General features: G+C 38.0%; 1 protein-coding gene across 1 annotated transcript in view; it reads left to right on the forward strand.

Moving 5' to 3' along the window:
- LOC126183392 (uncharacterized) overlaps positions 1-13,599 on the forward strand; it is a 661,091-nt gene that overhangs the window by 600,700 nt on the left and 46,792 nt on the right. Inside the window, exon 17 of the mRNA XM_049925338.1 lies at positions 9,876-10,056. Within this exon, the coding sequence (XP_049781295.1) occupies positions 9,876-10,056 (181 nt within the window). The remainder of the gene's footprint in view (positions 1-9,875; positions 10,057-13,599) is intronic.

A 13,599-nucleotide genomic window follows, 5' to 3' on the forward strand; every position in this document is an offset into this window, starting at 1 on the left:
AGCATCAGGTGCAGTGGGGGCTGCACTGGCAACAGCAGCAGTTGAGGAGTGGGAGGTGGAGGCAGGAACCTCAGACAGCAATCTCACAGGCAGCAGCCCACTGGACCGTCTGTGACACAAGAACTGGCGTCAGCTGTGGTGGGGACAGGGGAGGCAGTGGGCCCTTGAGAACACACCTCACCATGCACAGCCACAGCTGGTTGAAGTGAAGGGATGTTTGCCTGTCAGGAGTGCAGATGATACACAGGTGCCAGCCCTGGCGATGCTCAGTGATGGCAGTTCATTCGGCAGCTGAAGCCACAAGCCCAGACAGACACACCCAGCCAGAACCATCATAGAGCTGGCAACATCAGCTGGTATGGTGTCAGATGCAGCAGGTGAAGGAGGGTTCATGGTTGGCATCCACATAGCAGTTCCCGGCTGGCTCTTGTCCCCACTTGAATGAAACAGTAGGAACTCAAAAAATGGTCTAAAGCAGCTTTAGGGGACCTGCCACATATATACTTATGCATCTGAGTTTTAAATGTCTGAACCATGCATTTAGCCTCATGATTAGATTGAGGATGAAATGAGGGAGCAGTGAGGTGGCAAATACCACTAGCCTGACAAAAAGGTGCAAATTTTTCCAGAAATAAAGTGGGTGCTGTTATTGGTAACCACAGTATACGGAAGTCCCGTAGTTGCAAAAATGTTAGACAGAGCTGAGACAGTGGCCGCCACAGACACAGATGGACAACATGCCACTACAATGAACCAATACTGGTTTAGCAAGTCCCAGCAAAATCGACAAGTAGATACTCACCCAGGTTCTGCATCATCAGCCAGGGGAAAAGGTGCCTGCAGAGTGCCTGTTACTGAACACATTAAATGCAAGTGGTGATAAGCTGCTTAATATCACCATCTATGCTCTGCCATTACATATGCTGGCAGGCCAAAGCTTTGGTGTGAGAGGTCCTCCAATGGTTGCCATGCAGAAGCTGCTGTACATTATGATGTAAGGAAGCAGGAATCAAAGCTGGGGAGGAGTGTCTTCTGTAGCTAACAGGAGAAGCCCATCAAATACAGAAAGGTGATGCTGTAGGAAGAAGTAATTACACAAGGGATCCGAGGCATGACCAGGAGGTTTTTCCAGCCAACTGTGCTGCACAAAAGAGCAGATCCGACTAAGTACAGTATCTATGGTGATGACCGATGCTAGTGTGCCACTAGTGATGGGAAAACCATTGACTGTTTTCTGGTTCTCAGTATCCAAATAGAAACAAAGCAACTCATCCTGATTGAACACCTTGTCTGGTCTGATCAGAAGGTGAGATATGTCATTGCCATTGGTGTGTTGCACAGTCGACTAGTAATGGATCTGATAATGATAACGGGAGAGGAAGAGAGCCCACCACAGCAAATAGCGCAGTGCCTTGTTTGGCATGGAAGCCAAAGGGTTAAAAAGAACAACCAATGGCTTGTGGTCCATGATTAAAAGGAATTTATAACTATACAAGAAGACATGAAATTTATTAACAGCTAATCCAATCACTTAAGACTCCTTTTCAATCTGAGGATACTGCTACTGGGTGGGAGTAAAAGTCTTACAAGCATAAGCAATGGATTCTTCAGACCTGTACATGTATTTGCGCTCCAAAATCACACCAAGACTATGCTGGGAGGCATCAGTAGCCAACAAGGTGCTGACCCAGCTGGAAAGTGGGCCAGACATAGTACAGATTGAAGCTTAGATTTAAGCAAAGCAAATGCTGAGGACCAGAAAAGTTGCACATTTTTACACAAAAGCCCATGCAATGGCTGAGAAAACTTTGGTAATATGCAACTTTACGTAGAAATGCTTGCAGTTCCTTAGTGGAGGTCAGCTACAGCAAAGCCACAATTGCATCAACATGACGATGCAACAGCTTGACCCCTGCGTGAGGAACCTGAAAATGTAGATACTCAAATGACAACTGAAAAAAATTGAAATAAGGCAAGATTGCACTTGAGACACGCAGACTGCAAAACATAAAATTAAGATCAGAGATTGCTAAGGTGGTCTTTGGTGTAAGAGTCCATTCACTGGAAGAAATAGGCCAAATGACATCACATGACATCAAATGGTCTAATTCAGCTTTGACAGAGTAGCACAATGTGACAGGCACCTGTTGCACCCAAAAGAAATGAGGGTGGGTGGACTCTTTTATGGTAATGTGGGCCTGAAACCCTAGCTTAACCAAGTGCAGGGCAAAACAGAGATGAAAACTCAGAGCAGAGGGACAACAGTTGCTGACATGGAACTTAATCTGATTCTAAATTTATCTCATTGGCAATAGAGAACCCGAAAGCATTAAATATATCTAACCCAAACAGGAATTTATCTCATCGACAATGGAGAAACCAAAAATGTTAAATGCATCTAACCTGAACAGGTCTGTCATATGGGAATGATCTCACTACAAGGAAAGTGAGAGGGCAAACAGATTTGTTAGGGATGGGAGTGGAGAACTGACCTAGTATTGGATTCTGCTATTTATTGTAGCTAACCAGCTTCCATGAAACCTGTGTTAGGTGAGGGAATCCCAAGTCTACATCTGTGCATTTATTAAAGTCACTTCAGCTCCTGTGTCCACTTGTTTTTTTAGTGGTTTATTTGAAATATGCAAGTCAATAAACAATTTGTTCAGGGAAAAAGCCATTGTAGAGATACAGTTTATGTCCATTGGTACCACTGTGTCCATCAAGTTTGAAGAGGAGAGTTCCACACTGATGTACTGTGGCCTTTCTTTCAACGCAAACCACCCAATGCTTATGGCATGCAGCATGATCATGCTGGGTGAAAGAGTATGAGTAAGACATAAGGGGGGGGGGGGGGGGCATGTGGCTGTTGCTGTGACATGGCCTATTGCTGCTGTGACCATAACTGACACTGCCCCATGTGATGCTGAGTTGACGGCTGTACTGCTGCAACAGCTTCACCCCATGCTGCCTAACGGTGCCCCCCCCCCTCCCCCCCCCATGCAGCAATCTGTTCGCCTGCAGTCTGTGACACTTCAAAGGACTGTGTGATATTAACACATACTTAATGACCACATTCTCACACTGAAGTGTTTTTTCACGGACTTTGTTATCCAGGGCCACATGAATAACGACATAACATACCATGTGTTGAGCATAGGATTTGTGATGATTACTGGTGAAAAACTCACAATTATGGCTCAACCCATGTAATTCTGCAGTCCAGGCTTTGTAAGAATGGTTTGGGAATTTCTGACAATGGTAAAATTCTACACACATCACAGTCACATGCATTCTGTCACAATAATAGGTTGAGAGAAGCTTGCACAGTTCATCAAATGATACGTTGGTCAATTATTGCGAAGGTGCAAGTTGGCACAATAACTGATACATGCATGGCGGAAGCCAGGAAAGAAAGAAAGCCCTACACAGGTTTGCATCACCAACATGAAAAACCTGTGCTTCATAGGAGTCCCAACCTTCAGCTGATTCATCATAAGCCAGGAAGGGTGATGGTCACACTGATGGGTGCTTAACCTGCTGTGAACACACAGACACCACTTGATTGCAAACTGTGGAGAGAGACTGCTCTTGTTCCACAAAAGCTTGCTGCTGGGAATGAGATGTTAGAGTGTTTCTTCCATTGAGATGTTTATCAGGTGACTTAGCACTGCCACTGATCATGACTCACTCGTCACCAAGTTTGTTATAGCAAGAACAAACACAATGTGTGGAACATAGTACTTTATAGAGAAACACATAAGATACGGGTTGTGCATGCATAGCACTGAACACATAGAGTGGACAACAGTAATACAATGTAATGAATAGACCAAGCACACATTTGCAATTGCTTAAATAATGTTATTTCTTTGGCAGTTCACCAGAGCACACCAGGGGGCTGACCCAGGTGGCCCCTATAAGTGGGCCTGTGAGTTGTATGAACATGTGCTGTCCGAAATAGCATATGTCATGAGTGAAGGTGCACTGACAATGGCAATTGTAACTCTGTAAAGTTGCAGTGAGCTTAAGTTGTTGCTATAATGTATAACTTGTTTATGTCAGTGAAAAAGTAAATATCCATTTCTGGCTATTGGTACTCAGTTTAGGATGTTATATCATCTTTGTAAATTTAGGATTTCAGACAGTCTATATACTATTGTTAGTAAATGAATTAGATTCAGCTACTGCTGTGGAGACAAAACACTCCTGTCACACAATGAATAAAACAGATCAGTGTATAATGTGATTAAGCTCAAAGTTCAGTCACAAATTTAGTCTTGTTTATGTGCTTGTCAACAGCACCCTACCGTGGATAATGTTATACAGAATGAAACTGGGCTCCAAATAGGTCTATCACCCTCTGTCAGTAGAGAATGGTACAGGGACCTACTGACCTAACATGTAAATCTGTTTATTCACTTAAGAGCATCTCACATGTGACCTGTGACATGTGACACTGCATCACCCCATCACCACAGATTTCTGACAAGATGGTCTGAGGAACACTTCATAAACATGAAAGTGATGGAGTACCACCCAATTTGTACACTAATGAGCACTTTTTGAATGCCATCAAGCAAAATAGGCATGCCTTGGACACAGCTCTGACCAGTACCCATGAGCTGTGGATGGCAATTGAGCAGCCACAGATGTGGATGCACCTCCAGTACTATCATTGTCTTGAGGAGTCCATGACATGATGTATCATGCTATCTCTAGAGCAAAAGGGTGTGCTACATGCTTCTATGTAGAATTTACTAATAACTGTGTGTGATAGTGCCCCAAATATCTTTTTTTGTATTATATCTGGCAAGCCTTTCATGTTCTTTGAGATTTTACTGAATCTTCTCCACTTTTGGATCCATTCTGCAGAAATCTCACTAGACTTAAGTGTTACATATCAAAATTAATAGTCTAGCTGACCACCATACCCAATGTGACTTGTGAGGGTCCAGAATTTTTGCTTAGCTAAATTCAGGATTTTTCCTTCAAGAGCTAGACACATGAAGTTATCTGGATTTCATAGTATGTAAATGAGTACTTTGTTGTTTATGTTGAAATTTAAGCAATTGTACAGTGCCCCCTTGCATTTTCTATTTTTATTCATTTAGTATTACGTGTTGGTGCAAGTATTTGTTTGGGTTGTGTTACTATACATTTGAGGTACTCCTTGGGAAGCATGAGGCAGCTGGATGTTGCCAGAAGATGCCTTTACATCACAGCAAGTATGACATGGCACTTCCAACTCCCCATACACTTTATAAGGGGTTCCTCATGATAAGAGATGCTTAAATCATCAATGGAGAGTATATTCTTGCAAATCATAGAAAAATTTTACTTGAGTTTAGCATTAAGGCTGTTTCCACACTGACAACATATTGAACATGTTCATGTAAAAAATGTTCAAACAAGTTGAAGATAATCTCAAAACTTTAGAAGAAGAGTTAAACAAATAATATTATAAACTAAATATACTTCAAGATTATTTTCTTATGATTTTGCCATCAAGAACACTATCATGTAATGACCATGACACTAATTAAAATCAATTTTGCAACAAGAATTTACTACATTTTTGTGTCGGGTATTTACTGAGTTTTCATTGTCATATATTGTCCCAAGTGGTGATCCTGGAGTGACTTTACTTCATTTTTGGTCAGTACGTATCCTGTCATGTGGTGGCCAAGGAGAGAAATACAAATCTATGGTGAAGTAGTTAGATTTGAAGACTAAGGAGGAAGAAGTTACTCCATTTCTGCTGTGAGACTTACTGAAGAGCAATTTCATCACAAATTGGTTTATAAAGATTGAAGATTATTTTATTACTTGTGCAAACAATGTTATTTTGTATGTGAGCAATTCAGTACAGTGAACTTGGATAGACAATGCATGAAATAAAACCAACTAAATTCTTTGTGATAACTTCAAGTGAAAAACACAATAAAATATTAGACTTTACATCATACCGGAAGTGAATTAAAAAGACTGACATTAATACTGAAAAACTGTGATTATGTGGTGTGGTTTACATATGTATAAAATGGTTTACATATATATAAAATTTACACCACAGAAGAGCAAATGATAGTTGAAAGTGCTATAAATGTTTACTTATTGCATCAGTAAGTTATTAAGTTTGGTGTATTTGAATTTAAAATAATTTTAAATGCTTATTAATATCTGCAGAGAAGAAACAGAAGCAAAATTATGTTGATAAAATTAATCAATAAGCTGTTGTCAAGTAGATCAACAAGAAGACAAATTCACCATCACACATTATCAAACAACTTTTGGCATAAAGTAGCAGCCATAAAGAAGATTTTAAATACAATGAAGCAGTTATAATTCATTTTTAACAAGAATTTAATAAAAAATTGCACATCAAAAGCAAATACTGAAGATTCTTATGCATTACAACTTCATGGAACATTTAATCAAAAATTGCATGTGAAAAGCAAATACTGAAGTATGTCATTTTAAATTGCAGGCAACCACAGACAAACTTCCACATATTGAAAGAAATAATCTGTATTGGCTGCAGAATATTTTTTATTCAAAGCCACAACCAGTTCCGTGGCACTAGAAGACGAGTTCCGTGGCACTAAAAGATGCATCCTCAGGTGATAAAGATTCTTTTTACTGGATCATCACCAAAAGATAACTGCCTTGGAGCCACTCCCCAGCATTCACAGCATGTTTTAAACAAATAGCTCACTAAAAGCAGCAGTCCTTATTTGAAATGAAGGGGGTAGCAGAACTGCTATACAAGCAGGAAGGTGGTTGAACGACAGCAGGCAAGGCAGTTACCTTTTGACAATGACCTAGTAAAAAGAATCTTTATCATCTGAGGATGCATCTTCTAATAACACAAAACTGTTCATGACTTTCAATAAAAAGTATTGTATAGACAATGCAGTTTATTTCTTTCAAATACTGAAAATTATCTTGCACTACAATTTCCTGGAACACAAACTAAATCTGTGACAAGATTATTTGTAGAAGGCAGCAGCAGAGTATGCAGTAGACTTGCTTTACTAAATTAATGCCAGTTGGCATCCAGCATTTTACTGTCAGCAACTTCTGCATGGAGCGGTGAGTTGGTGTAGAGAGCAGTTCTCATGTAGCAAGCACATAAAACTTGGTGGTTTCAGTTACTTAACATTGCTCATCAGTGTGGGATACATACCATAAATGTGAGAGATTCAAGCCCACACAGAGGCTTACTGACAATTGCTCTTTCTGTGAATTATTCACAACTGGAACAGGAAAGAGGGGAAGTGACAATATTACACAAATTACCCTCTACCACATGCAGCAAGGTGGTTTGCGGAGTGTATTTATAGATGTAGAAGTACTTGAAAATATGATGCACTGTGAAGTGATTTCTTAATCGCAATTGATTTTGTCAGTTGATAGATTGAAGTGGTTATCTGAATATCCAGTTACAAAGTCAGTTTGTCAAACACTGCTCAAACTTAGAAAGAAAACTAATTGATTGAATTTAGTTCATAAATGAAAGAAACAAGCAAACAAAAACTTAATAATCTATTATTAGTAACATTTTACGACATCTGTTGTGATTCTTTACATTAATATTCATTAGGAGATTAGCACAATGTCTCTTAAAGATGGGAATATTGCTTTAGGAACAATTGGACAGATGTCTACACAGCAATCAACAGAATTAAGAGAGGAAATTTTAAATTAGCCAACAGACATAAAAGCAGAAATGAACTACAAAGTTGCTCCTGTAGATGAAAAAATTTTCAAAATAGATAACAGATTTTCTCACATGGATAAAACAATAGTTGAGGTAGGTTCTCACTTCAATAGCAGAATAGAAACAGCAGAAAAACTATTTTTTGTTTTGTTTTAGCAATTCAATGATAGTGTTGATTTAGTGGAAGAAAAGACTGACAACAATGTTGAACTTTCTGATACTATTTTTTCAGTACAGGGTGTTCCAGTAAATAAAAACCAAATACTAGATATTGGAAGTACTTTAGAATGTGTTACAGATAAGAATGTAGAAACTGTGACAGGAATTAGAAATGAAAGGAACCATAATTGGTGGAACTGCGAGCAGTCATGGTACACTCTGGTAGTGGTGAAACTGATTACAGTGACAGTTTTATAGATTATAAGCCACTTTATTCTATTAACACTGGTCAGTTAATAGATTCATATACCACGACATGTTGTTACTATTTGTTCCTTCTGAGAACTTACTGTCATTTGTTACTACTGAGAACGTTACTGAACATTTATCAGATTCTGTTATAGTGGAGTTTACCATCACCTTTTACTACTGAGAATTTGCTATATTCATTTACTATTAAGAAATTACAACCATCTTGTAGTGCTGAGAAGCCACTATCATCTGCAACCACTGTGATTTTACAATAATTAGTTACTACTGGGAATTTAATATCTTCTGTTATAACTAACATTTTATCTTTATTTCTTATTACTAATAACTTACTGTTTACAGTAATGACTGGCAAACCACTATGTTCTTTTATTACTAAGAAATTATTACTGAAGATATACTGTATGTTACTATTAGTGATATCTCATGTTGCTGTGGTCCTGGTTGAGGTTGAAAGTACAGTACACAGCCGCAGAGCCACTAGATCTGTTAAATACAGACCTCCCATTAATACCTAATTGCTTATATTTTGAATACATTACATATGAGTTGAATGTGCAGTTAGGTGATTTGTATTTGGGGGGACACAAGAAGTGGGCAGTCCACATGAGAAAATATTATTATTTTAAGATTCTAATTAGTACTGTAAAGATGACAGTGAGAACATATAACACAGGACAAAAAGTAAAAGTAGTTACTTGAGTTGCATATAGTATTTTATATTTAATAATGCCAGAAGCCTTTAGGGATTTTATGGCTGTGATCACACTGGTCCACTGCCTTGTTCCTGGGCGAAGTGGCAGGCAGGCACTCGCCCTGGCATGTATTAGTGTGTTTCAAACACAGACAGTGACTAGAATTACAGTATTACAGGATGTGACATACCAATATTATGGACAGATATTACAGAATTTAACACAGAAATACTGACAACTTATAGAATGTGACAATAATGAAGGAATGTTTACCAAGTGACCAATGTGTTTATTTCAAAATTTAGGGTCTAAAGTAGCTCCAAGATCTTCAAACTATCATTGGTCATTTGGGAGGATAATCATTTGGCAATGCAAGAAAATATTTCAAAATAAGTTTCCTAGATAATAGTACATTTTTCTGTTAACTTAGATCTGTTGAAGATTGAAAGTCTGCTATTACCAGGGCAGATACCTGCACTTGTGAGCCAAGTGAGCTAGCAGATAAAATAGGGTATATACGAGATGGCAGAGTGCTATTACCGAAACAGAAGAGGTACTGAGTAGCAGAGAGGCACAAAAAAGAACAAGGACATTAAATTGTTTAGCTTATAGATGAAGTCTATTATTATAGCTTAGGAACATACATGCAAGCAACCCCCTCCCCATTATCCTTGTGCCCTCCTCCCTTTCCCTGTCCCCACCCCACACACAAACATGTACGAAATTACTGTTGGCTTTGAATAAAGGTGTAAGCAGTTGCCTAGGCAGGTTTTTGTTTCAGTCAAATGCAACAGGTGTGAAGTGGAAAAAGGGAGGAACAGGTTGAGAGGGCTTTGGAAAGATCTTTTTAGGTCACTTTGTTTGAAAGTTAAGTAGATTGCAAAATTTCTACAGGTCTGTTTGTTGCACAGCATCCTTTCTATTTGTTGAAAGTATACTTGTCATCATGCACACATATTATATTCCAGATAGATTATTACATTGATGTAATTTGTGTTGATGTATTATTATTATTATCATTTATTTTACAGTGATGTATATCTGAGCTTATTTAAGAGACTGAATTGGACAAGGGTTGGTGCATTGACTGAGGATGGCCAAAAGTACACTGAATATATATCCCACTTACAGGATTTGTTACAATCTAATGACATTCAGTTTGTAACAAACAGAAAGATCCCTCGTGATAGAAACAAGGATGCAATGGCAAAAGTAAGTAATATTTTTGCAGTCAGGTGCTGTTGAAGCTGTTACAGGTATGATTTGTTTTACCTTCATCTTCAGTGCATTGACACAAGTGTGAACGTAAAAATACATATTCACTTAGGCCATACCTGTGTCTTTTGGGTGACAAATATCTGTTTACCTTTCATGAGATTTCATTGTGCTGCTTGCAGAATTGCCTTTGAATTTAAACTTGAATACCTTTAATCATGAGATTTTTGTTTTAAAATACTTTAAATCAAGAAGCAGATATGCAGAATGAAGCTTTCACTCTTCAGAAATATGTGTAGTGTAGAGAAATTTCCTGATAGATTAAAACCATGTGCCAGACTGTGGTGTGATCTAGAACCTTTGCCATTCTTGGCCAGAATTTATCCTTTCTTTTAGGAGTGAAAGTCCTACAAGGTAGCTATGGGAGCTTTGAAGTCTAGAAAGTAGGAAAATGTCAGCAGGCTGTGTGCTGTACCTTGTAACTTCACCAGCTACCACAAGCTTGGAAATAAAGTCTATGTTGCACTTGAAGTGAAAACTACTTTTTTTTATCAATAATATATCTAAAAACAAAGATGATGTGACTTACCAAATGAAAGCACTGGCAGGTCGATAGACACACAAACAAACACAAACAGACACACAAAATTCAAGCTTTCGCAACCAACGGTTGCTTCATCAGGAAAGAGGGAAGGAGAGGGAAAGACGAAAGGATGTGGGTTTTAAGGGAGAGGGTAAAGAGTCATTCCAATTCCGGGAGCGGAAAGACTTACCTTAGGGGGAAAAAAGGACAGGTATACACTCGCACACACACCCTAAGTGTTTGTTTGTGTGTCTATCGACCTGTCAGCGCTTTCGTTGGGTTAATCACATCATCTTTGTTTTTAGATATATTTTTGCCACGTGGAATGTTTCTCTCTATTATATCCATATCATTTTTTAATCAATAATATAGATATGTGATGGTAGGGGTGGTAGAATGAAACATTTGAGTCAATTACTCAGGCTTGAGGTTTTTTTTTTATGACTGAAACACTGTTTTCTCTTCGATACTTGACAGTTTATTATGTTAACCTTCATTTAAACACTTGTAAAATTAACAATTGTTTCACAACCAAAATTTCCACAAAATATCACTCCTCATTCTCAAAAACTTCCAGCAGTTATAATTTTGACTAGTCTGTTTAAAATTTGTCCAACTTCTATTACAACTTATAATCAAGTTTAATTACATGCCATAATGAAGCATGTCCATGTCCAAAGACAATTTATACCAAGGATACATATTTGGATATTTACTTTGATTGAAATGTTCTGTGTATTTATCAGTATTGTCAACAAAATTTTGTATTCATGCGATAATTTTGTTTCATTAGGTTATTCTTACTTTACGCGATCTACCACTTTATCCTTGTTTACTTAAATGGATCTTAATAAATACCAGGATGACTACTTCTCTGTAGTAAACATATTCTTGTATAAAAAGCATGCTGAACATTCCCACAAATATCAAGAAGGATAAAGAAATAGTAATAACAGATACATACAATGATAAACCAAGTTCCCCAGCAAAAACCACATATCACACAAAAATGACCAAAAGTGGCATCAGACAATTCATATATACAGAGACTGGTGCTGATCAATTCAGTATGGAAAAGAGAGAAACAGCCCACAACTATTACAACAAGGCTAGTAAGCTAGATGAGCACTAGTCCAAAGCACAATTTTAATCTGCCAGGAAATATCAAAAAGACGATGTATTTTACAATGATGCATTTATTCATAGTCTTGTAAAGCTCCTAACAATAATTGTTAGTTATCACCTAAACAGTACCTCCAGAATCAATGCAGTAAATAGATTTCAAATTTTACAGTTTTCTCTATTTGGTGCAGGTTGTGCATTCCATTGTCTGTTCAGATAAAATGTCTTTTTCAGTTTTCCTGTTCAGTAATAAAGTAATTATTTTCGACCAGGACTCTATACAGTTTTGCTTTTCCATGGTCATTATTTTTCCTTGGGTTTTATTTTACACTATATTTAAAACTTTTTATTGGAATAGGTAGATATATTTCTTCACCTTGACTAAAAAATATAAAAGAGGAAAAATTAAACATGTACAAAACTATGAAGTGTTCCACCAGGGATTTACAACTAACAATAATTCATCTGATGGCTTTTTCTTTAACTGTTGTGCTACAATTGCAGTTAATATCTGTCAATATTTGATCATCATTGAGGCAGCCATTGCTATGAAATTAAAGACAGGTGGGCATCAGAACGTTTCTGACATATTCTTGTGTTAGAGTGTAGTGGAGGGGTGACAGCAGCAGAGGCAGCCAGAAACATTTGCGGCTTGTATGAGGTAATGCTATTGGGCACAGAATGGCAAGAAAATGGTTATCTCATTTTAAGGAGGGCTGTTCTGACAGTGACTCCACATTCAGGAAGACCTTCTGGGTTTAATGAAGATCGTTGAAATGCATTGATCCGTAGTGATCCACATCGGTGTACTTAAGAACTGGCAAATCTGATGAACTGTGATCTTTCTGCCATAGTGCGATATTTGCATTTAAAAACTGGGTGTGTGGGTACTGCATGCTCTAAGCCAAAATCACAAAGATCAGTGGATGGCCATATGTGCATCTCTGCTTGCTCATCGTCAATTGGGTTGTGGACAGCAACAACCATTCCTGTCCTGTATCAGTAATGGTGATGAGAAATGATCTCTTTATGCTAACATAAGGAAAGGAAAGGAATGTTTGAGCCCAAACAAAGCAGTAACTTCCCGTACAGAGACCTGTGAATGTCCACAAAAGATAATGTTGTGTACCTGGCGGAACAGCGATGGTGTGGCGTGTTACAACAACTTGCTTTCCCGAGGTGTAACCATCACTGCTGACATTGATTGTCAACAAGTGACACATCTTACAGATGCAATCCAATAAAAATGACTGGGAAGACTGCATGAAGTAATGGTACTCCATGATAACGTCCAGGTGCATTCTTCTAGACTGACAAAAAACACTATACAGGAGTTGGGTTGGGAAGTCATTCTTTGCCCATCTTATTCACTTGATCTTGTTCTCTCTGATTTTCATCTTTTCCACTCTCTATCGAACAACCCTCAAGGAATTTCCTTCCTGGACAAAAATGCACTCCAAACATGGCTCGACACACTCTTTGCCTCAAAACCACATGATTTCTACGGTCATGGAATCAAAGTTATCCCAGCATTGGTAGAGTGTTGTACATAGTGAATGGGAAAATGTTATTGATAATTGAAGTCTCTGTTATGTGTATCTGCTGTGTTTATTAAACTTATGGAGAAACACTTTATTATATTTGTGGAAGAACACGCCAAACGTATGCACCATCCCAATATTTATTTATTTTATTTTGCTCACGGCATACGCATGAACCAACTTTTAAGTTTACAGCAATATTGAAAATATCTTACATTTTTATTATATGTATGTGTAATAAAGTCGATGAGATAGCTCCGATGAATGCTTACCATGTTAAAATATGAATTTTAT

Source organism: Schistocerca cancellata, chromosome 1, assembly GCF_023864275.1.
Source record: "Schistocerca cancellata isolate TAMUIC-IGC-003103 chromosome 1, iqSchCanc2.1, whole genome shotgun sequence".
NCBI lineage: Eukaryota > Metazoa > Arthropoda > Insecta > Orthoptera > Acrididae > Schistocerca > Schistocerca cancellata.